Raw genomic sequence first — 27942 nt, forward strand, 5'->3', positions numbered from 1 at the left:
CTACACAGCACATATGGCTATTGGCCCTCTACTTTGTAATAAAACTAGTTTTTATTCACACCTTCAAGAGGATTTATTCCAGTTCCTGAGATGATGGTTAAAAAAAGATTTAACACATACTGTTTGTGACAGATACAATGGACACATGACAGCCGTGAGACTATCCTATCAACTTTGTAAATGTTCTTTGTATCTTTATGAACTAGGGATTATATTTGGGGAACTGGGGAAGATTAATGCAAACCCCTAGGCAGGTAGCCAGCCTGGAGAAGCTTCACCTGAGGCAGGTGGGAGGGGTGCACCAAAGAGACTGTTTTTAGCTGGTTGGAGAAGTCTGGCAAACAAAGGACTGAAAATCTGTGACCACCCTGAAATGGGGGTGGGAAGAGGAATGTGTGGCTCTGATCACATCCAAGCTCTAGTGTGACACGATGACCAAGGGGGTCAGACCTTGCAGCACTGTATCTCCATCAGGGTCTCTGTGTGGAAGATGGGGGACTCCCTGGTGAAATCAGGTCTTCATAGAAGCTGTTCACTGTTGTAAGATACATTTTTCTCTGTAATGCTTTTGTTCTGTATAGTACTGTACTTTGCTTTACGAAGGGTGACTGGTCATTGATTAACCCTGTCATTGCCCCGGAGAGAGACCAGAGCTACAGATGCCAAGTTAAATTCCAACCTGTTGTGCATTGCAGGAGGAATCGCAACCTAAATCCCTGGTCTAAAAAGGAGGGAGCTGTGGGACTCTGACTGGAGAAAGGTCTCAGGCCTCTAGCTGTCATCTAAGTGAGGTGGCCTCAAAAAGGCCACAAAGGGGTCAGAGGTGCAGTTACCTCAGGAACTGTAACGCTATTAACCTAGGTCATTTTGCTGAACGAGGAGCTTGGTTTCAGAGCAAAGCTTCCACACCCGATTAGAGATTGGTGGTGCCCAACATGAGACACCTTACAAAGTACTTCAGCCTCGGAAGTTTCTGGACACTGATCTTCTGAGAATCTGGCCCCTTTGAGGTGCCTCATATCAGGCACCTAGAAAAATAAAATAAAAATAATTTCTGAAAATTTTGGCCTTGTTCTACTTCTAACTGTTCCTATTAACTCAACAAGCAAACATGACAGTTCTCCTCCCACAAGAGCTGGCAATTCAGACTGGATGAGACAGCAATAAAGGGTGACAGTGTGCAGCAGGAGTAGGAAAGATCATAGATGAATTACTGCTACACAAGCATGTTCGTTCCTGGTATTTAGGTTTTAAGCAGCATCTGTAGTGCAGTGGTTAACGAAGGAAGACTGGAAGTCTGAGTTTTCAGGAGGGGTTTCTTATGTTCGCCAGGAGAGAAGGCCCAGCCCTCATGAACAAGACAAGCACTCAGCTCAGACTGAATCTGCACAGATTTCGTGTGCTCAAAGGTTTAAGCAGAGGCAGGGCTGGCTCCTGCTTTTTTGCCGCCCCAAAAAAAATTGGGGGGGGGGAAAGAGAGCAGGACCTGCTGCCAAAGAGGGAGTGAAGGACCCGCCGCCAAATTGCTGCTGAAGACGCGGACGTGCCGCCCCAATCACGGACAGAGTGCTGCCCCTTTCTGTTGGCCGCCCCAGGCACCGGCTTCCTTCGCTGGTGCCTGGAGCCAGCCCTGAGCAGAGGCATTAAATCTGATCACTCCCTAAAATAGCAAGGTGTTGTTTTTATTATATTTGTATGTTTAAGTCCGTGGTAAGGAGCAACTCCAGAGTAGAGACCGTTCACTAAAAATAATTTTCCAGATACAGCTCCATTAACACCTTCTCACCTTGTTCAGCCATTCCATCCGCTCAACATCAGGGGAGCGGACCTAGTGACAAAAAAAAAAAAAAAATAACGTATTACATCGTGCAGTGCACATAACTATGGAGCTTTATGCAAGAGTAGCTGGGATGTGGAAATAGAGCTCAGGTTTGGAGGCATGCAGTCAATTGACAATCTCACGTCCCCATTTGTCTTCTATTATTACACGGTTACTTCTGAAATGGCATGAATTCAAAACAACTTTGAAAATTGGAGAATTTGTTTGAAATCAACAAGATGAAATTCAATAAAGACAAGTGCAAAGTACCACACTTCAACAACAATCAAATGCACAAATACAAAATGGGGAACAACTGGGTAGGTGGCAGTACGGTTGGGGCTATAGGGGATCACAAATTGAATATGAGTCAACAACATGGTGCAATGGCAAAAAAGGCTATTATTGTGGGGGGTATTAGCAGGAGTGTCGTATATAAAACATGGGAGAGAAATGTCACGCTTTACTTGGTACTGGTGATGCCTCAGCAGGAGTATTATGTCCAGTTCTGAACAAACTGGAGTCAAGAGGAGAGCTACAAAAGTGACATGAGGCAAGGTCCAAAAACAAACAACAAAAATATATACACCACACACCCCACACAAACAAAAAACAAAACCATGATTTTTGGAAAATAAAATAATTTTTTTTTAAAAATAAACCTGTTGAAAATTAAATCTGAATTTTAATATTAAATGTTGAGAAGCTTATGTATCAAACACATTTAAAATGATTTTATTAAATAAAAGTTGTTATGTGTTTAATTAAATTCCATTTACCATTCTAATGAAGGTTAATGTAAATCATGAGCAAAAATTAATAAGCAATAGTATATTATATCATTCACCATTTTCTAAAACGTACAATTCTGAAATTAAGCTACATAATTGCTTAAATAAATGTATATAGTTATAGTGTACCCTCCTAAGTACCAAATCTAGTGTAAAATCTCTATTTAGCTTTGCAAATCAACAAATTTTAATAGTTCTATCAACCAATGAGAATGCACCTTTCTTGAGAAAAACAAGAAGTACAAATGTAGAAGTTGATTCAAATCGATTATTTCAATCAAGGCTTCTCACTTGATTTAAATGGCTGACTTAAATCAACCTGAAAAAACTGGGTATGGTTAGTCTTGAGAAAAGGAGACTGAGGGGTAACCTGATGACAGTCTTCAAACATATCAGGGGCTGTTGGAAAGCGGACAATGATCAACGTTCATGTCCTACCTTCAGTGGATAAGAAGTAATGGGCTTAATCTGCAGCAAGGAAGATTTAGGTTAGATATTAGGAAAAAAAAAAAAAAACTCTTTAACCATAGTTCTAGTTACGATGTGCAAAGGGCTTCCAAAGGTTGTGGAATCCCTTTAGAGGAGGTTTTTAAAAACAGGTTCAACAAAATGTGTCAAGGATGGGCTAGAATAGATTTACTTGGTCATGCCTTAGTGCAGGGGCCTGGTCTCAAGGTCCTTTCCAGCCCTACATTTCTATGATTCTTTATTCATACCATATAGCCTTTAGGCCCATTCACATGATTAATGGGAAAACTACATACCACCACCAATAAAGCAGCATTAGCAAAGAGTTCCCTTTCCCCTCTTCATTATGCAATGGGAAACTGAGGCACTAAACCAGTTCTGATCACAACAGGGCCACAGTATATTGAGAGAGAGAGAGAAAGAAATCAGTTTCAGACATTTACTTTGTGGTTTGTGAATAGATCAGCCCATTGCCATTAGTGAAGTAATCCAGTGCCAGAGACACGGTGGGAAAAATAAACATTATCTGAAAAATTGCAACTTGTGACACATGGCCAGAAAGGGTTAAGCATCCTGCAGGATAAGTGACCCAAATTCAACCTCTAGGGACATATTTTAGATAATATATATATTTTGTTAGAGGTTAATCATGTAACCAAAGGGGGCTCCTGTCTATGCTGCATTCTGTTAATTCAGAGATCAAAAAGGGGATTTTAACATTTAAATGAACTGTAACAATAGTGCTATCGCTGTATTCATCTCTCTTTGAAACGTACAACAAGTCACCTGTGAATGGTGGAAAACAGGCAATTGCCTTATGTTACTCCCTGTAGCTAATTACTGGTGATGCTTAGGAAACCTGTCTACTTCAAAGTCTCCATGATTGCCTATTGTTTACCTCAGGTTTCAGAGTAGCAGCCGTGTTAGTCTGTATTCGCAAAAAGAAAAGGAGTACTTGTGACACCTTAGAGACTAACCAATTTATTTGAGCATAAGCTTTCGTGAGCTACAGCTCACTTCATCGAAGTGAGCTGTAGCTCACGAAAGCTTATGCTCAAATAAATTGGTTAGTCTCTAAGGTGCCACAAGTACTCCTTTTCTTTTTGTTTACCTCAGGACTCTGAGCTGTGAAGAGAAGTCCTGGAACTGTATAAAGGTGACTTGGGTCCTGATCCTTTTTATCTCAGATATGCTTGATGCTTTATGCAGGGGAGGCTTAGTCATGGGACTGTAGATCTCCAGTCCCATCTGGATCACCCTGAATATGAACATTGGACTATAACTCATGGACTAATTCTGAAAGAACTCTTTGCAACTACAAAGCTCATCATCTCTACTACCTATCTGATCTCAGAACCGTACTCATGTCTGTATGTATACTGATCTTTTAACCAATACTTTTTTTTTTTAAATTCAGTTTAGTTAATAAGAATTGGCTGCAAGCACGTAAGATCTGAAATATTAACTAACCTGGGAGGTAATGTGTCTGATCCTTTGGGATTGGTAGAACTTTCTTCTAGGATGAAGAAGATTTTCAGTAATCCTCATCATATCCGACTTGGATGTCTGGGTGGAGGCCTAAGGCTGGGTTGCTTTAAGTGAATGGTGTTTTGGCTTCTGGGTAATCAGTAAGGTATTACAGACGCTGTTTGAAGCTAGCTTGGTGGATCTAAGTATTGGAATAACCATCAGCTTTGGGGATTGTCTGCCCCATTATTTGCAGTTTGCCCTAAGTAAGTAACTTTGGTGTGGCTCCCCTAGAATCCCAGTCACACAAGTATAACATGCATTTTTATATATTCCTCAACATCCATGCATCAGAGCTTTAAAGATGCTACCTGACTAACTCAGGCAGTAAAAAACAATGAGAAGTCTATTGAGTAGCCTGGATTTATGCAAAACACAAAAAACCATTGCAGCATTTTCTCTCATAACCTTCTTCAGAAGTCAGCATTTATAACAGTCGAGTTTAATAGAAATTCACCAAGAATAAACCGTGTTAGAAGGTTATGGGCTAACAGAAAACCCGGAGTTAAAAATCTCCTTTTAAAGAAAGCCTTGTGTCCATCAGGAGTTCAGCTCTCATGCCCACCTCTTAGACCATCTCTCCCCAGCACCACTGGGGACTGGGCAGGGGAGGAAGAGATGGGGATATTCGGGTGGAGGAGGGGAAGAAGAGGACAGAATGCCAAACCTATTTATCTATTTTTCCCTTGACAAAGTAGCCAAGCTATTGCTATATTTCTGCTGCCACCTTCTTTAAAAGATGGAGTCAATTTTCATCCTTGCAGGAAACAGACAGCCATCCCAGCATCACACTCTATACAGCCAATTACAGTGATCTTTAATAGAAAAAAAATCTGTTTGCATAGAATACATACAAAATAAAGGGAAAAAGCCACAGAACACGCAATAATTACAAATGAATTTCAACTAGTTGACAGGACAAGACAGGCACAAAGCTAGTATTGCAAAGCATGGAAACAGCTACAGTATAGATGAACAAAGCTTGCCTCTCAACCTAAGACTGGTCTGGTCTTTTTTAGCTTATCAGCTCAGAGTGTTTTAGCCCACATCTCAGTCCTTCTCATATGTACCCCAGACACATATGACCTGAAAAGGACGTGCCTAGCCAATTGAAAATACAGTACCCCATTGAGGAGGGTGCCCCACTGGAGAACAGAGAATGGCTTGGACAAATGTAGTTCATTTGACACAATTAGGTTGGCCTCTCATTGTTTCAGTATCCATTCCGAATGCTCGCAAGTATACCAACATGTATGTAATTCAAGTCTCCATTCTCCCCTTCCCCTTTCTTCGCCCCCGCCGCCTCAAAGCCACCAAAAGAATTCACTCTTGGGGAAGGTGATCAAAAAGTGGTTTGCCAAAGAGGCTAACAAGATTTCATGCAGTTTGACATCTCATTATCATTCAAATGCATACAGCCACCAGTACCAGGCTAACAGTCATACAGACTAACAGACAACAGAATTCAGAACTTCCCAACATTTACAGAGTGCCATTTATAGGGGATGGCAAGACACCACTCTCAGCCAAACCCAAGGAATATCAGCAAAAAGAAAAAACTTGGGTGAGCAGAGAAATCTGTGTTTCCACTTACAGGCTTGGCCAGAAATTTATGTCAAGCTTTCCTTTTTGAAAGCGCTACAGCCTCTGAAAGACTTTCTGCCTTCACTCGTGATGCTCTAGAGTGGATGCTTCACACTGACTAGTGATGCTCCAAAATGCACTGCTGCGGGACATCATAAATATCCTGCATTTCAAGTGAACCCAGAAGAGCCAGTGGACTTTAGAGGCCATAAGCAAGATAATCAAGAAAGCAAGTTAAACTTATTTCTGCCCTAGAAGTCTGGTTCTCCTCACCCCTTGCCACCAGAGCCTTAGTGATGGCCCTCGCAAAAATATTTTTGCATGTCTCAGTTTTGCCATTCACCCTCACTGCACTGATTTTAATTTCACAGTGCTTTACAGATTCTCCTGAGATGTTCCTTGCTTCTGATTACTTTCTGAACATGCGAGTTGTTCTCACAGAATGAATTAAACAGTATTATGAAACACAGGCACTGGTTCTTCAGTATGGCCATGGAGTGCTGAGCACAAGCCCCGAGGCGGTGGCAAAGTGGAGGGGCACAGCCATGGCAAACAGAGAACTATTTTACTGGGATCACTTTTCCAGGCATCTCATTTTGCTAGCCCAGGGCTTGCCAGGGAAGATGTTTCTGGCTGTTTCCACACAGGCAGTGGGACAGTCTTCAGCTGTAACCGAACCACATCATCATCACTCAAATCAACTCTTAATTTAACACTGGTTGCAGTTAAGGCAGCAGCTCCAGGGGCTGCCCGGCAAGTGTGTCTGTCTCTCTCTCTCTCACCCCCCCGCCCCCACCCAAATGGGATGCTGCAAAACTCTACTTGCAGAGACAGGTGAAGTGGGGGCAGGGCACCCAAAAGGAGGAAGAATGGGCTGGAGACCCTCTAGGGAGTGTGACAGAAAACAGAAGTAGATGTGCTAAAGGAAGAGAGGAGGTGCCTGCCCTGCAAGGCCCCACATGAGTACTAGGGTTTAGAATGACCAAGGCTACAATCTTGATGTACTGTTTGAAACAATATTACATTAAAGCACACTAGGGAACAAACGCACTCAATGCTAAACCAGAGGCTCATTAACAAGGATACAGGGCTTAAAAACAAATTACATCATTTTTATACTCATAATAAAAATTAAATATTCTATTTAGATAAAAATTTTGGGACGTGCCCAGTGAAATCTTCTCATTTTACTACGAAAGAAAGCCCCAAAAAACCCTGATACTACAGAACTCAAAAATTGCTGAAAATAACACCCCCACAATGAAATTAATAAACCCAGAAAAACAGATGCCCTAGGTACAAGGTAGTGGTCAGGTAAATTTAATTTTACTCTTGCAAGCTATTGAGAGTTTCTGTATCATGTTGCAGGATAGGCCTGTCTCACAAATAAATCTTTGTTAATTTTGCTAGTGAAGGCAGGTGTCTAATTATCACTCTGTAGAAGTGATGGGTATAATTAAACCAAGTTCTTTCAAAAACCAGCAGCATACCTTGAACTGAATCTCCTGGACAAGGATGGATATTCAGCCTAATTCAGTCACATGCAATTTAGTTGAGGTTGGTCCCGCTTTGAGCAGGGGGTTGGACTAGGTGACCTCCTGAAGTCTCTTCCAACCCTAATCTTCTATGATTCTACTGGGCACACAGTATTCAGAGAGAGAGAGCGCGAGCGTGCAAGCATGTGAGAGAGAGTAAGGAGTGGCAGACTGTCATGCTTCTTAGAGAATGAAAAAATCCATGAAGTAGAGGGTTTGAATGCTTATTCTAAGATAAAGAAACCAGATAAAACTATTTTCCCTTGTTTCCGAATAGATATGAATGGTACCCAATCGATCAAATGCATGCTTCTCAATTCAGGAATGTTTAGAGTGCTTTGAAATCCTCAAATAGAAGTGCAAATTATTTACCTTTTATTCGACCTTGCTTTAGGATTTAGTTAGGTTGTTTTTTTTAAGTCATCATCAGCTCCAGTTATTAGATTGAAAGCAAAGTGGTGTCAAGGGTGTTTCTTTAAAATAAATTTGTTTTGATGTTCTAAATGGTAATAACTCTTCTTTAGTAAGAGACAGGCACCCAGGTTTACTAAAATGCCAATCTACCCAGCTAAATTTACACAATAAAGCAGGAACACTGCATCTGAGGTGATGATCAATACAGATGAAACACTACTGACATTTAACATGAAGGAGGATTACAAGAACCAGATGATCTCCACCTTTAGTGTCAGTCTGTCATCATGCGTGGAAAGGTCCTTGGAGAGAGTCATAGAGTCAGCCAGTTCTCAGTTTCAAGGCAATAGTTATTTATAGTAAGGCGCCCCAGAGCCATCCCATATTTGATCTCTAGTTGAATGGATTAAGAAATTTATATTTGCGTTCGGTGAACAGTCCTCACTGGGGGCAGTGTCTCCAGGTGAGGTTTGAGATGCATTAATGGAGGGGTACTGAGAAGCTTGTATTGCTGCAGCCCTTCGTTCTGCAGATTAACAGATTACTTTAGATTACCAATGCTCCTGGACAAAAGGAGCAAGTATCTTTTTGAAGATTAAGAAACCTATGTTTGATTTTTCATTCCTTCCCCACCCTCACATTTGCGTTCTGATAACCACGTAGCATTGTTTCAGATATTGAAATAGGGGTTGCCTGGCCAGCATGGGCCATTGTAGCAGTAAGTCATACAAGAGAAGGGGCATTAAAGGGGAAGAATTGCCCAGTACTTAGGGCACTAGCCTAGGACTTGGAGACCTGGGTTCAAGTTCTGACCCTGTTCTGCCACAGACTTCCTCTGTGATCTTGGGCAGTGTCTCTGCCTTAGTGACATCTGCAAAATGATAAGAGGAGCACTGCCCTCTCTCACAGCAGTGTTGTAAGGACAAAAAGATTAAAGACTGTGAGGTGCTCTACTGTAACGGAAGCCATACAACTACCTAAAATAAACTGATTAGCAGGCTATTGGTGCATACCTCAGATGCATTGTGGGGCAAGACCAAAGGTAGAATTCTCCTGTTAACACAGAAGTGCAGTTTTATTAGGTTTCTTAATATGAGAGACATGTTTTAAAGTTACAATTATATATAAAAAAAATCCTTCATCCCCCCCACAGGCTGAGCTTATGTATCACATTGGGTTGCTGCTTTAGCCTTTTAGAAGAAAGAAGTTTAAAAACTACTTTTTAAAAGATTTCAAACGGCCATTCGCCCACCCCCCCAATATCACTGAAGGCTAACAAATGATTTAGAGATTTTCATGGGATCCACTTTAAAGAACAGAGATCTTAACTACACCTGGATCCTGCAGTAGCTGCAAGCAGAAGAACATATCTTTCTCCACTTTCTCACTACACAGTACAGATTCCAGGCTAAATCCAGTCCCTAATTAAGTCAGTACCAAAACTCCAAGTGACTTCAACGGCAGCAGGCTCTGACAATGTAACAGCATCACATGCGTTGCAGAGATGAGAGAGCGGGGGAAGGCATATAACAAGACACTCCCTGTACCAAATCCTAGACATGTAGCATCTAGGAACTCCCAAGCTCAGTGTCATACCAGAATTAGATTGTCTACATAGTGTTTAAATGGTCAAAGTCAGTTTCCCCATCTGTAAAATGGGGATGACACTTGCTAGTACTTTCTGCATTCCTGATACGTTGGCAAGTGTTTGAAAAGAGCTTTGAAGATCAAAAATACTTGGCAAGTGCTAATTATTATTCAGTGAAAAGACTATATAGTTTTTTTTCACATCCACTCCTTCCCCAGAGGCTGGAAACACCTATGGCCATAGCTACAAAAACGGAGATTCTGACATGTCTGAAATGATAAAGTGATCTGTTCAAATATTACACAAGTGTGTGCCTGTAGGGTTTCCTAGGAATACTGATTTCAGCAAGTGGTACACAACCAGCACTATGCCCAGGAAGCAAAACCATGTTGATTTTAAGTTTCAGAGTAGCAGCCGTGTTAGTTTGTATCCGCAAAAAGAACAGGAGTACTTGTGGCACCTTAGAGGCTAACAAATTTATTAGAGCATAAGCTTTCGTGAGCTACAGCCCACTTCATCGGATGCATATGCTAACTAATAAATCTGTTAGTCTCTAAGGTGCCACAAGTACTCCTGTTCTTTGTGGATTTTAAGGGCAATTTTGCCTAAATAAGGAGTTGCTAATAGGCCTTTAAAAAAGGCATTACACTGTATGCCTGATAATGCAATGCAAGGAATTCCCATAGTTAGGTTATATGTAGTTTTACATTAGCATGAGACTTTGAGTGTATTTGAACATTGTTGCCTGTATTCTTCCAAGACTGCAAATGCCACAATGACAGCTGATCAACATGGGGACCAGAGTGAAATTAAACATTTTGCAAAGTCAGTTTGACTATTTTCTCTGTACAGAAAGCAAAACAAACAGTGCCCATTGTGTTTGTTCATTCACACAGAGGGAAAGGAGATGTCCTAAAAACAGGAATATGTGGTTGTAAACCATTGAAATCAGCAGGAGTAGCATTAACTAGATTTCAGTTGATGTCACTTTACACAAGATAATTGTTTGAAGCCTCCTGCACTATACTATCTCTTATGTCTGGCATTTTGGGTCTACATCCCAAATTTGAGCCTCAATATGTTGAGATCTGGGAAGGACTATTTTCAAAGACCATTTTCAATTTTGTAGCTGAAAACTATCTTTGTAAACAACTTGTGTACATGCACAAAGATAGGCCATAAGATAGAAAGTAACTTTAAAGTCACTGTACATTTCATACTGTAGCAAAGGTCAATTTATAAACAAACTGTTTCCTCAGAGATGGACCAAAGCCAGAACTGGACACTGCAAATATTCCCAAACCCTAGATCTGACTCCAGAGTGAACTGACCCCAGAGTCAAAGGTGGTGAACGGACTCCAGAGTCAAAATTCACAGCTTAGAGCCATTTTTACAACCTAGGAATCTTTTAGGTTAGTCCATTTTAGGTCAGCTCTCAAGACAGATACATGTTTAGGTTCAAGAGCCCTTACAATGCTAAGTCTGAGCCACATCTAAGTGTAGGATAGTTTTCTCCTGTTGATTAGTCAGGTGTCCTGCTGATTGTTGCTGGTTAATGGAACTAAATTACATGCCATGATTTTTTTCCATTTATCCCTGTAAGTTAGCAGGGCTCTCTCATCTGATCTTTCAGAGTTTACCATAATGAAGTATTGTTCTGAGCCAAGGGAGGCCCATTACAGAGCACACCTAGGCCAGCACTGCAGTTTCACATTCAATGTCTTTAGTAGACTTTACACCAGAATTCAATTATTCCCGAAATCCTAGCTTGCCACAATTTGAGTCTCATTCACACTCTCACCTCCGAATATTAGAAGAGAAGGAGATTATGGTAAAGATAGCTCTATAAAAGGGGTGTTCCTATCTGAAGGCTTTCAAAAACCTTGAGGGAGGAAAGGTTTAAGAAGAACTCTGAAAACTTGGTCTAATAACCAGAGAGCAAAATCTAAAGAGAAACTAAGCAAAGATGAGTGGCACAAAGGAGATGAGAAACATAGCTAGGCAACAGCTGGAGAGAAAAAAAGTGAATAGAAAAAAAAAGGAGAAAAATGGACAAAAGAAAAATGTCAGAAGGGAAGAAAAGAAAGAGCTAGAAAGTGAGGCAAACTAAAGTTTCAAAAGCAAGCCAGAATCTAAGTCTCAAACGTAAAACTGAGCAAAGATTAGAAGGCTGAATAAAAACCACATATATGGAAGAGAAACAGACCAGAAATAGCAGGAGAAAGGAAGGTGAAATGTAAGCAGATGCTTGGTTTTGTTTCTTTGTTTTATTGTTATTAAATCTTAGTTCCTACCATCGTTTGACAAGGAAGTTCTGTTTTTACCTATCAGTATTGCCAATCCCAACCATTCAAAAAAAAAATCAAGAGTCAAGCCTCAAAAAAACCCCAGCAACTTGTGTTCTCTCTCTTTACCTTCTGGCTCTGGAGCTTTTAGGGCACATTGCTTATATCCAAGCTTTTCTCCACAACCATGAAAACTAGAAACTTACTTAAAAGAATACCACATTGTTTGGCTGTTAACCAATCTCATAATATTTTTAGAATGTTTAGTATTCCCCACACTTATGGTAATTTGTGTAACTATGAATTAGATTCCCACCATGCTTTTCATTTATGCCACATTTCAGTGCATAAAGCAGGTGAACTGTATAGCCTCTATTGTTTGTGTATGCAAAACCATTTAGAAGTTATACCAAATATAAACAGGGTGCAAGGATAATTGGTATATGTATAAGACGACAAAATTTAGTATTAGGAATAATTGGTGCAGATGCCTTGGTACCCTGAAAACAAGTTATGAAGCCACATAAGAAAAGGGATTAAAGGGTTTATGTTAATGAGGTAACACCTTGGGAGTTTTCTATCTATTGTAAACAAATTGGGCATAAAAAACATTATAAACTCACTTCTACCTTTGGAATAGAAAAGAGCTGCAAACCTGTTTCCCCAATTTGAATAAAGTATTGGCCCATTCTGTTTTGTGCTAATCTGATTAATAAACACCAACTGAGCTGAGTTATCTAAACTAAACCCTCTTACAAAAGGATAGTTGAGATTACATGGGAATCTCTTGATTCCATCAGCTGGGATTTAAGACACACCAAACATCCTGAGACTCATGATTAAGTAGCAATCATTGGCAACAATGCATTTATTAATCTTTCAAGTTGTATTCATATGGGCAAAGACTCCAAAGTAAATCAGAAATCCCACCTACAAATGGAACACTGGGGCCAGCAGAAAAGAGGCAGAGAATCCCTGTGGGGCAGATGCATTAGTTTAAAAACAAACAAACAAACACACACACACACCGGACCCAGTCTTGTGAGGTGCTAAGCACTTTCCTCTCCCACTGAAGGCAGGTTTCAGAGTAACAGCCGTGTTAGTCTGTGTCCACAAAAAGAAAAGGAGGACTTGTGGCACCTTAGAGACTAACACATTTATTGGAGCATAAGCTTTCGTGAGCGACAGCTCACTTCATCGGACGCATACTGTGGAAAATACAGAAGATGTTTTTGTACACACAGACCATGAAAAAATGGGTGTTTATCACTACAGTGAGAGTGGAAGGCCACCAGAGCCTTCCAGAATTTGGGCCATTGCCAGGTCAATTTACAGCCCAAAATGTAGCCTTTGTATGACAGTTTGCTACATGTTTTGATCAGTGGAAATGCCTCCATTTATTATTCTTTTTAAAATAGAAATAGAAACAGTTTATTTTCTAAAAGACAAAACATTCCCCTGCCGCATGTGTAAGCGAACATAACAGTATCTGGCTACATCAGAAAGTAATGCTGACCATAAGAGAAATTGACTAATCAGTTTTCATTATCCAAACAGAGACTTTACAGAGAATGAGCCACCAAACACACACACAGTTAGGAGTACATTTAGATTTATGGCATTTCAAGTTGAATAATTTAGAAACTGGTAAAAAAATACAGAAACCTGTTTGAAGTTGGTCTGTCTAAGTCGTAACCTGACAGTGTCAGTTTGTTAAATGTTTTATAAATGTGGAAGTCATTATGTTTATGGGGGATTGGAGATTAATGCTAATAGAGGAGAGAAAAGATTTTTTGGATGAGCAGGATTCTGAAATAAATAGCTAAGACTGGAGAAAAAAACACTTAACACAATGCATCCCAGATATTTCAATAGTGTGCATCTGAAACAGGATTCACTGGGGGGAGGTTGGGGGGGGGGGGGAGAGAGAGAGGCATCATCCCTTACCTGTTACATGAATCTATACAACCACGTTTGGAACAATGTGTCTGTCACTAATATTAAAGCTTTCAGATTAGTATTCACTTTACATAGTAATGCAAGACAGACATTTTTTCTGGCCTAAGGAACTACTGTTGGCTTTATTTCACCTCCCACAACAATATCCTGGTACATATTCCAGTTTATTTAAGCAAGCAGGAAAATGTCTGATTGTACAGATCCAGCAACTCTGTAGCCAGCATAAATGCTAATTTCCCTATGTGTTGCAAGCAAGCAAAGGTAACACCTGACATTGACAAGGGCCTCAAAGTAGCAGTACTCTTTATCAAAAAGTCTGATGTAATTTACCGACAAAATTCCTTCTGTAGCAGTCACCACCATAGGTAAATAAGTTGAATAGCCACATAAAGGCAAAGCCATATGCCTCTATATGATCTAATGACAGGGAGTACTTTCGAGAGAAGGAACTAGACACAGGCTGTCAATACCTTCACGTGGGAACTAGTTGTTTTGGTTGCTATCGCCCAAGCTGTTGCACAAGAGATACACTTTACAGGCCAGGAATTTTACAACAGCTTCTCATTTTATAAAAAGGAATTTGATGATAATAAAGTTACTTGGAACAGATCCAGTAACTACAGTCAGGCATGTAGAAACCCTTTCCATTGGGCAGATGTGGTTCATGGTCATGGGGCATCAGCAACTTAAAAGTCACACTAATGTCTGAAAGCGTTTTCCTTACTATGGTTATAAGTAACAGGTGTTGAACTTGAAAAACTGGAGAGAAAGTATTTATTTATTTTTACATTTATTTTGTACATTTCAGGGTATTTGTACAGCCAGTTTTGCTGTTTCCTCTGTATATCGACAGGTTTCAGAGTAACAGCCATGTTAGTCTGTATTCGCAAAAAGAAAAGGAGTACTTGTGGCACCTTAGAGACTAACCAATTTATTTGAGCATGAGCTTTCGTGAGCTACAGCTCACTTCATTGGATGCATACCGTGGAAACTGCAGCAGACTTTATATATACACAGAGAATATGAAACAATACCTCCTCCCACCCCACTGTCCTGCTGGTAATAGCTTATCTAAAGTGATCATCAGGTGGGCCATTTCCAGCACAAATCCAGGTTTTCGGGTGGAGGGTGAGAAAACCTGGATTTGTGCTGGAAATGGCCCACCTGATGATCACTTTAGATAAGCTATTACCAACAGGACAGTGGGGTGGGAGGAGGTATTGTTTCATATTCTCTGTGTATATATAAAGTCTGCTGCAGTTTCCACGGTATGCATCCGATGAAGTGAGCTGTAGCTCACGAAAGCTCATGCTCAAATAAATTGGTTAGTCTCTAAGGTGCCACAAGTACTCCTTTCCTCTGTATATCGTTAGCTTAACCAAATGTTTATGTGGGTCTTTCCTACAACAAAGCAGAAAGACATTTTAAAATGGGGAAATAGAATTGTAAAGCTGTAAAAATTCTCAGGAAGGCTTAATGGCAGGCACAGTACCTCCAACTGACTGCGTTTCAGGATAATGGTGTCCCTGTTTCAGAGTCAGGCATAACCACAGACAGCAGAGAACTATGTCATGTTCACAACTCTGTTAGTTTTACACGTCCAAAGTAAAGGAAGATGGCCAGGCTCACCCTGCCGCTGTTCCATCACGTCTGGGTCACAGCTGACTCCCCCTGGCAGAACTGACTTATCCCGGCCCCAAGAGATTTCCCAAGTATTTTAGAATGAACCAAGAGCCAAGTAATTTATAAAAAGTTTCCCCAACAGAGGTAATCCAACCCTCTTCCCCAAAACTGGGTCCTGCTACAAGGTCCAACCCCCTCCTTGAAAGAATTACCATTCAAGTTACAGAGATGGGGCCAAGGGGTGTCATTTGGAGCCAGACTGCCAACACGCAGAAGCTGCGAGGACCCAGGCTCCCCTGCAGCCTATGAAGACGACACTGGCCATTTGCAGAGCGAGGAGCTCGACTCTCCAACACGCAACCCAGCTGCTCCCGGCCTGACCCCCGCCAGCTCTGCCGCAGCGCTTCCCCCGGCAGCCGGGGAGGTGCAGAGGCCCCTGGGCGCCGGGCCGGGCGCTGCCCCCCGCACTCACCCACGCAGGCTGGTGCTGGGAAGCGACGCTCTGGTGTCTCTCCTCCTCCGCGAGCCGCCCAAACGCCGCCGAGAGCCGGGCTCGCTTCCCGCGCCGGTTCCGCCGCCACCACATCCACAGCACCAAGCCCGCCAGCACCCAGCTCGAGCTCAGCCCCAGGGCGCCGGCCAGGTAGACCGGGGCGAGGCAGAAGAGCGCCCGGGCCACGAAGGCGCCGAGCTCCGGGAGGAGCCAGGGCGGCTCCTGCTGCTGTTGCCCGCGGGGCTCGCCAGGTGCCGCGGCGCCGGGGCCGGAGTCCCCGCGGGCGGCAGCCGCGGGCTGCATGGCGGCTCGAGCCGAGTCTCCCCCGCGCACCCAGAGTTAGCGCAGCTGCTCCGGAGCGGGGCACCGGCTCCCGCCCGCCTCCTCCATGCGGGCCTCGGCTCTTACTGCGGGGCGGGAGCCGCTCAGGTGCGGAGCCACCGGGCTCCCGGCGGCTCCGCCCTCCCCAGCTCCTGCCCCCGGGCGCGGCCGCGCGCTGCGATAGGCGCCGGGTCCACCTGCGCTGCCTGCCCTCTGCTGCCCCCTGCAGGGGAGTCTCCGCCCGGCTAGGGAGCCGGCTGGGGCAGGTGGTGTTCACCGCTCCAGGAAAGGCTGGTGCAAGAGCGGAGCCAGGGGTGTGGAGCTGCTGGGGGGCAAGCGAGCTGGGGCAGGAGAGGAGCCAAGGAGGGCGAGGTCTGGTTTAAATAAACGAGGCGCTTGGGGAACGGAAGGGATGGGGGCAGGTGAGACCAGGACAGCAGGAGAGGAGGAAGGAGAAAACTAGGGAAGGAGGACAGGGGGAGTCATCCCTGGAGGAAGGGAGAATGTTCGGAGGGGAGGACGTTTGGGGGAAGGAAAGAGTTTGCCTAGGGAAAGGGAAATGGGAGGGAGGGAGGATGAGCGAAGGAAAAACCTCACACAGGATTGCAGGAGAAAACGAGGAAAGCAAGAAAAACCTACATTTGGAAGGAGATTTAATGACTGGGGCGGGGGGGGGGGATATTGAGGTGCAAGAAGCTGGGGCAGAAATACTGGGAAGGGGAGAAAGAGAAGAGAGACCCAGCTGACACGATAAGTCAAGCGGCTAGAGGTGCCCGCCTGGCCTCAGCACCAGGTGTAACTGGTACAGGGTGGTAGATGGGCAGCTCCTTCCCCCTTACAGAAAGTGCAAGATGGCCCCTCCCGCCCCTGTTTAGCCTGGCACAAACAATACTCTCTCACACTCAGTAGAAAAGATCCCATCCCCAGCCTGATCCCTCTGGGCACAGCCTGGCACAACAGGACCCATCCTCGGTCATCTGAGAATCTGCTGCTTAGGGTGACTCCTGCAGTCAGCAAATTCAAAACAGGAAAAGGGAGAGGCAGGATTACAGATTCTCATGACAAATCTTTCCCAACTTGACTTTGATTAATTATTGCTGCTTTAGGGAACCACCTCCGCCCGCTGTAGGGGTCTTACACCTTCCTCTAAGGTACCCAGTGCTGGGCACTGTCAGAGACAGGATACTGGACTAGATGGACCTTGGATCTGAGCCAGTATGGCAGTTCCTATTCCATGTTTTTCAGTTGTCCAGTAATAAAATTCAATTATGATTGTTCCTCCTGTTTAAATACAGAAGGGGGGGGGTCAGTTTAAAGCAGTGGCTCTCAACCAGAGGTACATGTAGCCTGGGGGTACACAGAGGTCTTCCAAGGGGTACATCAACTCAACTAGATATTTGCCCAGTTTTACAACAGGCTACATAAAAAGCACTAGCAAAGTCAGTACAAATTAAAATTGCATCCAGACAATGACTTATTTATACTGCTCAATATACTATACATTGAAATGTAAGTACAATATTTATATCCTAATTGATTTATTTTATAATTATATGGTAAAAATAAGAAAGTAGGCAATATTTCAGTAATAGTGTGCTGTGACACTTTTGTATTTTTGTGTCTGATTTTACAAACAAATAGTTTTTAAGTGAGGTGAAACTTGGGGTATGCAAGACAAATCAGACTCCTGAAAGGGATACAGAAGTCTGGAAAGGTTGAGAGCCACTGGTTTAAAGCATAAACAGGTCTGTATTTGCTCCTTTTGGAAACTGCTGATTTTGGAAAAATCAGAGTAAAACTTTTTATCCCCCTCTAATTTTGCTGGGTTTTGGAGAGTTTCAATTTCGCTTGGGACCTCCAGAATTTTTTTTTAAATCAATGCAACCTTAATTCTGTCCCTTTTGTGCATATGCATTAGGATATAGTCTTTAGTTATATGATCACGTATTATTGTTTCCTCAGTCAGTATACAGAATGTACTGTGCTGATTGACTCAGTTGAGAATGTGTGGTTTCAGAGTAGCAGCCGTGTTAGTCTGTATCCGCAAAAAGAAAAGGAGGACTTGTGGCACCTTAGAAACTAAGAAATTTATTTGAGCATAAGCTTTTGTGAGCTTCAGCTCACTTCATCAGATGCATCCGATGAAGTGAGCTGTAGCTCACATAAGCTTATGCTCAAATAAATTTCTTATTCTTTAAGGTGCCACAAGTCCTCCTTTTCTTTTTGAGAATGTGTGTGAATGATGCTGGTTTTTAGGACTCCTGCCTCATCTGTAATGGACAATGTAGGACACTACAAACGAAAAAGCCTGTAATTAAGAAAGTTAACTGTGACTCAGGAGCACTGAGTTTTATCCTGGGCTTTCCCACAGACTTGCTATTTGATATGAGCAAGTTATTTAACCAAAAATTTTGAAGGTAGCCACTAACTGTGTTTCTATCATTTTGGCTCTCCAATTTGAGATGCCCAAAGTCAGATTTTCAGGAGTGGTGAGCACACACAACTATTGTACAAGTGAAGTCAATGGGAGCTGCCGATGCTCAGCACCTCTGAAAAAGCCTGTCACCAAACCTGAGAACTTCCTAAGGGAGGGGAAAACTCATTCAACAGTAGATAAAATTAAACTCAAAATTAAGATATTAAAAAAAGGAAAATAGGAGGAAAAAGGAGAAAAGCTTAATATCACATTGAGTTTTGACAGGACAATTAATAAACAAGTTACAAATGTAAATTTAAGAAAAACAGAAGTTTGTGCCTAAATATGAGATAATGAAAGACTTTAACTGACACTATCAACTGACAAAACACAAGAGGCAGATAAAAACTAGAAAAGCTAGAAAACCACAATACCAATCAATACCACAAAGCTGAAGAAAGCAACTGGGAGCAGGGCCCATCAATACAGCTTTACAAATGTTCTGAGGCCAATTTCTTATGGTGTACTTGTGTATATACTAAGTTAGTCATAGAATCATAGAACCATAGGGTCTGACAACATGGCAAGGGCTAACCTCCTGCCAAGATGTAGGATTTGTTGTGTCTAAACTATCCAAGACCGGTGGCTACCCAGCCTCCTTTTGAAAACCTTCCATGAACTCCCTAGGCAGTCTGTTCCATTGTCCTGTGTTCTTACAGTTAAGAAGATTTTCCTGAGATTTAATCTAAACCTGCTATACTGTAGTTTGAACCCATTGCCTCTTGTCCTGCCCTCTGTGGCAAAAGAGAATAACTTTTCTCCATCTTTTTTATGGCAGCCTTTCAAGTACTGTATCTGAAGACTATCATATCCCCCCTTAACCTCCTCTTTTCTAAATTAAACATACGCAGTTCCTTCAGCCTTTGCTCATAAGGCTTGCATTCCATCCCTTTGAACATCTTCATCACTTGCCTCTGAATCCTTTCCAGTTTCTCTACGTCCTTTATACACATTGATGACCAAAACTGGACACAGTACTCCATCTGAGATCTAACCAGCATCGAGTAGAATGGTACTATCATTTCCCGTGACTTGCATGCTATGCCTCTCTTAATGCAACCTAAAATTGCATTTGCTTTTTTAGCAACAGCATCGCATTGCTGATTCATGTTGAGGTTGTGATCCACTACAACTCCCAGATCTTTTTCAGCAATGCTGCTTCCGAGCCAGTTTTCTCCCATTCTGTATTTATGCATTTGTTTTTTCTTCTCTAAGTGTAGCACTTTACATTTGTCTTTGCTGAATTTCATTTTGTTGTCTACAGTCCAGCTCTCCAATTTATTAAGATCCCTCTGAATTTTAGCTGTACCCTCCACAGTATTGGCAATCCCCCCTAGCTTTGTGTCATTTGCAAATTTGATCAGTGTGCTCTCTATTCCTTCATCCAAGTCATTAATAAAAATGTTAAACAACACCCAACCCAGAACAGATCCCTGTGCAACACCACTTGAGACCTCCCTTCAATCTGACATCATTCCATTAATAGTTACTCATTGTTTGTGGTTGTTTAACCAATTATGTATCCACTTAATTGTAGTCCCACTGAGCCTGCATTTCTCCAGTTTACTTATCAGAATGTCATGTGGGACTGTGTCACAAACCTTTCTGAAGTTCTGGTATATTATGTCCACTGCATTCCCCCATCCACCAAATCACTTACCCTGTCAAAGAAGAAAAACAAGCTGTTTTGGCATGATTTGTTCTTGGTAAATTCACGCTGACCGCTAGTGATTATCCCGTCATCCTCCAGGTATTTGCAAACTGAATGTTTTATACATTGCTTGAGTAGCTTCCCAGGTATTAAAGTCAGGCTGACTGGTCTATAGTTCCCTGACTCCTCCTTTTTAAGATGAGCACTACATTAGCCCTTCTCCAGCCTGCTGGGACCTCTCCTGTCATCCATGACCATTGGAATAGATTGATGTTGAGCCCCTAGTGTTACATCTTTTAGGAACTGCCAGCCCCCTTCAACTCCTTTTCTTCCTAATTGGTCTTTCCAGGAGACCTTGCCTATTTCTCTGAGTTGGTTGAAATCCACCTTTCTGAAGTCCTTGTTTTGCTGTTCTCATGTCCTCCTTTCCATAGGATCTTGAATTCTATCAGATCATGATCACTTCCTCCCAAGTTCCCAACCACCTTCATGTTTGCAACTAATTCATCCCTGTTGATCAAAACCAGATCTAAAATGGATGATCCCCTAGTTGTTTCCTCAACTTTCTGAATCAGAAAGCTGTCTCCTACACATGCTAAGAATTTGCAGGATGTATTATGTCTTGCTGCAATAGTCTTCCAGCAGATATCAGGGAAGTTAAAATCCCGCATTAATACTAGCTCAGGTGCGTTAGCTAATCTTGTTACCTGCTTGTAGAATGACTCATCCACTTCGTCTTCCTGATTTGGTTGTCTATAATAGACCTCCTCCCCAACAACATTGCTACTGTTCTTTTCCCTTTTTATCCTCACTCAGAGACTCAGGGCTTGTCTACATTACCTGCTGGATCGACAGGCAGCAATCAATCCAGCAGGGTTCAATTTATTGCGTCTAGTCTAAAAACACGTTTTAGTCATCTAAAAACATGGATGAGTTCTTGAGACTCACCATTGTCTGGATCTTCTTATAGGAGATACAATATTTTCCCAATTAAAAAAGTAAAGAGGTGATGCAGGTTTTTTTAAATGGCAAAGAGAACTATGAGTACATCCATCAGGAGGAAAACATCAGCCTTTTCAATTTCACATTATAGCAAGCGTGATCTCGACTGGTACCATACTACTTATACCCAGCCTCTGAGCCATTTTCAGATGCCTCATTTTTAATAAAAAGAACCTATTACAAAACGTTTCTCCTTCCTCACAAACATAGATCAGGAAAAACAGACCATGAAGATTGCACCTGTATGACCTGTGACAGTTTTCATGTCGGCTATCGCGTGACTAGAAATTAGACTTATAACCTCTGTGTTTCCAATGATATAATTAAAGCATTTGTGCTGGCTGGCGGTGAGACATTGCACTAGAAAATATGCAGGGTTTTTGAAAATGTCTGAGTACTAATTTTGCTGTTGTTCTAAAATTGGCCCATGGTAACTGAGACAACTTGCTTTAAGGGTGGAGGATTATGAAAAACTACTGTCAATGCCTTTCTCTTAAAGTGTATAGAAAATGTATAAAGGTTTTTTGTTTAAAATATGCACCCTAAGCAAAATCCATGCTGGTGTGGTCTAAAGCAGTGGTTCTCAAAGCCTGTCCACCCTTGGCCCACGCTGCTTCTCGCAGCCCGCATTGGCCTGAAGCGGTGAACCGCGGCCAGTGGGGCTGGGGAAAACCTGGATTTGTGCTGGAAATGGCCCACCTTGATTATCATACACATTGTAAGGAGAGTGATCGTTTTACATAAGCTATTACCAGCAGGAGAGTGGGGTGGGGGGAGAGAAAACCTTTTGTAGTGATAAACACCCATTTTTTCATGATTTGTATGTATAAAAACAAATCATGAAAACATCTTCTGTATTTTCCACAGTATGCATCAGATGAAGTGAGCTGTAGCTCACGAAAGCTTATGCTCAAATAAATTGGTTAGTCTCTAAGGTGCCACAAGTACTCCTTTTCTTTTTACCCGAGTAAGAACTGTAGCATCAGGCCCGTTGTGTTGTGTTGTGTTGTCCAGGAATGCAACATGAGCTGAGCATGAACCTCATGTCATATTGCGCATTCAGTAACTTTTGGCAGAAGCTGTGCACATAGGCGATGATCATGAAAATAATTATGTATGTGCCTCACTTTACTTTTTGTGAATGGTCTCATTGACTTGAAGCAACCCTAACACTAGCCCAGAACCAACTAACCAGCCCCAACCCTAAGCCTTATCAAGGGCCTTAACCCTAACTTCTGAAGTCAGTGGGACTATTCTGATGCATAAGTCTTTGCAGGATTAGTAGGATCTTAGCTAAGTATGCATGTAACCTTATGTTTCACTTCTTGTTTTCCCCCTACTCTCCTTCATATGTCTTGTCTTTGCTTAGATTATACATGCTTTGGGGGTAGGGACTTTATTTTATTGCATGTTTGTACAGCATCCAGTACAATGAGGCCCTGAACCTGACTGGTACTTCTAGGCACTCCTGGTGTACACATAATAATTGATTTGTTTCCCTTGTCTGCTTCCCCTTGCTAATGAGGATTCTGGTTCTGAGAGCAGCTGAGGAACAGCAAGTGCCATCATCACAGCAGCTGGGAAAGATCAGAGTGTATCTAACTCAAGGGAGACACAGTGAATTGGGAGGAATCTCCACTGGCCATGTTTCCTACGCTCTGAGCAGGGGACATGAATTGTGTATTTTACAGAGATGAGGCACAAGAAAGTAGAATTAAAAGTAGGGCTGTCAAGCGATTAAAACAATTAATTGCAATTAATCGCCCAGTTAAACATTAATAGAATACCATTTATTTAAATATTTTGGATGTTTTCTACATTTTCAAATATATTGATTTCAATTACAACACAGAATACAAAGTGTACAGTGCTCACTTTATATTTTTTTTAATTACAAGTATTTGCACTGTAAAAAAACAAAAGAAAAAGTATTTTTCAATTCACCCAATACAAGTACTGTAGTGCAATCGCTTTATCATGAAAGTTGAACTTACAAATGTAGAATTATGTACCAAAAAACCTGCATTCAAAAATAAAACAATGTAAAATTTTAGAGGCTTCAAGTCCACTCAGTCTTACTTCTGGTTCAGCCAATCACTCAGACGAACAAGTTTGTTTACATTTGCAGGAGATAATGCTGCCTGCTTCTTGTTTACAATGGCTGAGAACAGGCATTCGCATGGCACTGTTATAGCCAGCATTGCAAAATATTTACATGCCCGATGCACTAAAGATTCATATGTCCCTTCATGCTTCAACCACCATTCCAGGGGACATGGGTCCATGCTGATGATGGGTTCTGCTCAATATCAGTCCAAAGCAGTGCGGCCCAATGCATATTCATTTTCGTTATCTGAGTCAGATGCCACCAGGAGAAGGCTGTTTTTCTTTCTTGGTGGTTTGGGTTCTGTAGTTTCCGCATCAAACTATTGCTCTTTTAAGACTTCTGTTTAGCATATCTGGCACGTAAATACCTTGCAATGCTGGCTACAAAAGTACCAAGCAAATGCCTGTTCTCACTTTCTGGTGACATTGTAAATAAGAAGAGGACAGCATTATCTCTTGTAAATGTAAACAAATTTGTTTGTCTCTTAGTGATTGGCTGAAGACTGAGTGGACTTATAGGCTCTGAAGTTTTACATTGTTTTGTTTTTGAGTGCGGTTATGTAACAAAAAAAATCTACATTTGTAAGTTGCATTTTCATGACAGAGATTGCATTACAGTATTTATATGAGGTGAATTGAAAAATACTATTTCTTTTGTTTATCATTTTGACAGTGCAAATATTTATAATCAAAAATATACACTTAGATTTCAGTTACAACACAGAATACAATATATATGAAAATGTAGAAATTTTTTTATAAATTTAAATTGCTATTCTATTGTTTAACCGTGCAATTTAAACTGCGATTAATTGCGATTAATGTTTTAATCACGATTAATTTTTGACTTAATCATGTGAGTTAACTGCGCTTAATCGACAGCCCTAATTAAAAGCAACAACTATGATCAAAATGCAGAGAGAGAGAGAAAAAAAGAAGCTTTCCAAACAGAAAGCAACATAACGAGGGGGGTCATTGTCTAATAGTAGTTACAAAGGTGTAATCAAAGTTGGGATTAATGGATTCTGGTTCTGTTCCTGGTTCACAATGTGAGAAGCAGGATTGTAGCTGCATGAGTCCCAGGATATTAAGAAGAGCTCTGTGTAAGCGCGAAAGTTTGTCTCTCTCACCAACGGAAGCTGGTCCAATAAAATACATTGCCTCAATCACCTTGTCTTGTTGAGTGATAATTAGCTCCTCTAAGCTCAAAACTGACAAAAATGATGGTGTACTCTATCTCTTCCTCTTTTCTGTACTTAGTGGTATGCTGTTGGTGCCATCTGCTGAACAAAACAGGTATTGCATTAATACTTTGAAAAGGCATTGCATTAATACTTTGAAAAGACACAGGAAATACTGTGTCAAAATATGTTCTACATTATTACTAAGTACTAAGAGATAGTTATCCAGTTGCCTGTGAGTTTGAAATCTACTAGAGGTGAATTTTGGGATTAACTATGAACATGCTTAAAATTATTTGTAGAGAACTGGCCTGAGGTGTCTGTGTCTGATCATTATGATTTGCCCAGTGCTCAGGTTTGGGAGGCACTGTACGGTACAAATAAAAAGACAAGACAAAATCTCACAATTTAATGTTAGGTGATGTATGTGATGGAAGCAATATGATCTAGTGGATAGGGCACAGGACTGAGAGTCAGGAGAGCGTCAGCTTTCTTATATAATTCTGTACCCAACGCAAACCTTTATTATTGCACTGCATGTTTTTAAGCTCAGAAGCACAGCCTGTTAAACAAACTTCTTTGTTTCCATTTCTCAGTTTATTATATGATTAGTCAAATCAATCATATAATAATCAATCTTTCAAAATCAAAGGATTCATGGGTATAGAGCTGCAAATGTTTCAGCCTAAAACCCGTTAAAGGCCTTTTGTTGCAGGACAAAAACTTCTTGATAACCTTTGTTGATCCTTTCAATAAAAAGCATCTCTTCAAATGGCTGTTCTGCTTTGTTGATTGTATAAACAGTCACCACCCATGTGAACAGTGCTCCTTCGAGTTTCACTTGTGTACTTCACTATACATTTCTCCATAATAGTGGATCCTGATATGGAAGATACCTGTCCAACCACTCCAATGGGAATTTGACCCTTAGAAAGTAAATAAGAGCCCTCGCAAGAGGTATTTTAACAAAAGTGCCAGAGCTTTGACAAAGTAAGGGCCTGCGTTTTCAGTGGTGCTGACTGTGACAGGTTGGACTCCTTGGGAAGCCGCTTGATGTGCTGAGACACCACTGAGTCTACCTGTTCTGCCAGCATGGACCCCTCTTAACCTATCTTGCTGAGCCAGGCTCTTAAAACCTCCTCTAACACACACACACAGGCAGGGCCACACCCAGCTGCCAATCAGCACTGGGAAGACTCAGCTTAAGGGACTTGCTTCAACACTCAGATGTCCAGCTCCCTTGGAGTGCAGACCCAAAGACATTATGAAATTCGCCCCCTCCCTCAATGTGGAGAGAGGTGTGCAGACTCTTCTCTCCCCCCACCCTCATTACAAATTACAGAAACCTGGTTTAATAATAAACAAAACAAATTTTATTAACTATAAAAGGCAGATTTTAAGTGGTAAAAGGGGGTAACAAACAGAACAAAGCAGATTACCACACAAATAAGATCAAACATGCAAACTAAGCTGTTTTCACTAAAGAACTTGGTTACAAATAGTATTTCTCACCCTAGATATTGTTGCAGGCAGTTTGCAAAGCTTCTGTGGTTGAGTTCCACTTATATTCCTTTTCAGACTGGACCCCTGTCTTAGTCTGGACTCCCCCCTTGCCTTCAGTTTTTCTTCTTGTGCAGACTGGCCATGGAGAGGAGGAGTCCTGTTTGCCTTCATCTCCACTCTTAAATAGGATTTACATAAGGTGGGAATCCTTTGTTTCTCAAACTTGGCCCCCCCCATTCCCTTCCCTTACAGTGGAAAGTTACAAGGAGTCCTAGGTAATGTTTTAGTATCAGGTGACACGACTACCTGACTCTGAGGGATCACAGCATCTATGAGTCAGGGGCAGTATGGAGTGTCCCCAGGAAGGCCAACCCTTTTCACAGTCCATTGTTCTGGCTGATGGGCCATCAGCCCTATTTGGCTTTTCCATTGCTGTACCTGAAGTGTTAGCAGTGGTCGTCACCCAAAGTAGCATAGTTGAAATACGCAATTTGACCCTTTTGCCCCCTGCTGTTGGCGGGCCTGCCCTAAGATTTTAAGGCACAAGTAGTGTTTTGTGTATTCTGTGGCACACTGCACATAAATCCAGTTTTTTTGCAGCAAAACTAATGCTGAATTCCACAGCATGTTGAAATTGCTGTGACCATCCAAGAAAGTTCCAGACAGAGCTTTGTAGTGAATGATATATGAATAGTGAGTTTCCAAATGGGCATGCAGCATCATTTCTATTCTCATCTTTAAGCCCAGAATTTAAAGGAATTACATAATCCAGACGCTTCCCAATTTACGCAATCGTTCCATTCCAGAAAGCCTTGTGTAACTTGAATTTTGCATAAGTTGGAAACGTATACCTGACCATTATGCAAAAAAACCCAAACCCCCCCCTATTTCTAGTTTATGGAACTTTTTCCGTAAGTGCAAATTTGCGTAAGTCGGGTCTTGCATAACCTGGGGAGCATCTGTATTCTAAAAATAAATCACTGAAGGCCAGAGACTGATACTTTTATACACCCTGGACAGCTCCTTACTCCACAAACAGGTCCCACTGAAGTCAGCAGGGCTACTAATGGAGTAAGGTACTACTCAATGTACTCAAATCAGGTCCTGTGTTAGTGCATCTCTTGAGATTTATCAGACCCGTTTGATGGTACTTGCATTGCCTGTTTTAACGTACAGAGGGACACACTTGAAAAGCTGACACAGCAGGGAACTTCAGAGTAAGACACCCTTGTAGATCACCAACCCCAAATTCACATTATTAGACAAATGAAATTATAGTGACTAGGGTATGAATTATAAATGGGAACAAGGCCCATCCCAACCCTGCTCGACCCTGCTAGCACAAAAAACTTTCTGATGCCCATTATCAATCCCTGTCTTTGTGACATTCAAAGCAGGGGGCCCATTCTGCACGATCTGAGTTCTTGTTGCCCTCCAGCCATAGGTGCTGACTACATGGGTGCTCTGGGGCTCAAGCACCCACCAAAAAAAATAGGGGGTTCTCAGCACCCACAGGGCTGGATTAATCTTTTGTGGGTCCCAGCACCCTGACTGTGGCCCCGCCCCCGTGCTCCGCCCCAAGGCCCCGCCGGCTACTCTGCCTTGAGGTCCTGTCC

General features: G+C 41.9%; 1 protein-coding gene across 1 annotated transcript in view; it reads right to left on the reverse strand.

The window, feature by feature from the left end:
- The window catches only part of ESYT3 (extended synaptotagmin 3), a 60056-nt gene extending 43472 nt beyond the window's left edge, over positions 1-16584 (reverse strand). The window contains exons 1-2 of the mRNA XM_073305201.2: positions 16066-16584; positions 1787-1828 (exon numbers count right to left, since the gene is read on the reverse strand). Coding sequence (XP_073161302.2) covers positions 1787-1828; positions 16066-16389 — 366 coding nt within the window. The 5' untranslated portion in view covers positions 16390-16584. The remainder of the gene's footprint in view (positions 1-1786; positions 1829-16065) is intronic.
- Between the last annotated feature and the right edge of the window lie 11358 nt (positions 16585-27942).

This window comes from Lepidochelys kempii, chromosome 11 (assembly GCF_965140285.1).
Source record: "Lepidochelys kempii isolate rLepKem1 chromosome 11, rLepKem1.hap1, whole genome shotgun sequence".
NCBI lineage: Eukaryota > Metazoa > Chordata > Testudines > Cheloniidae > Lepidochelys > Lepidochelys kempii.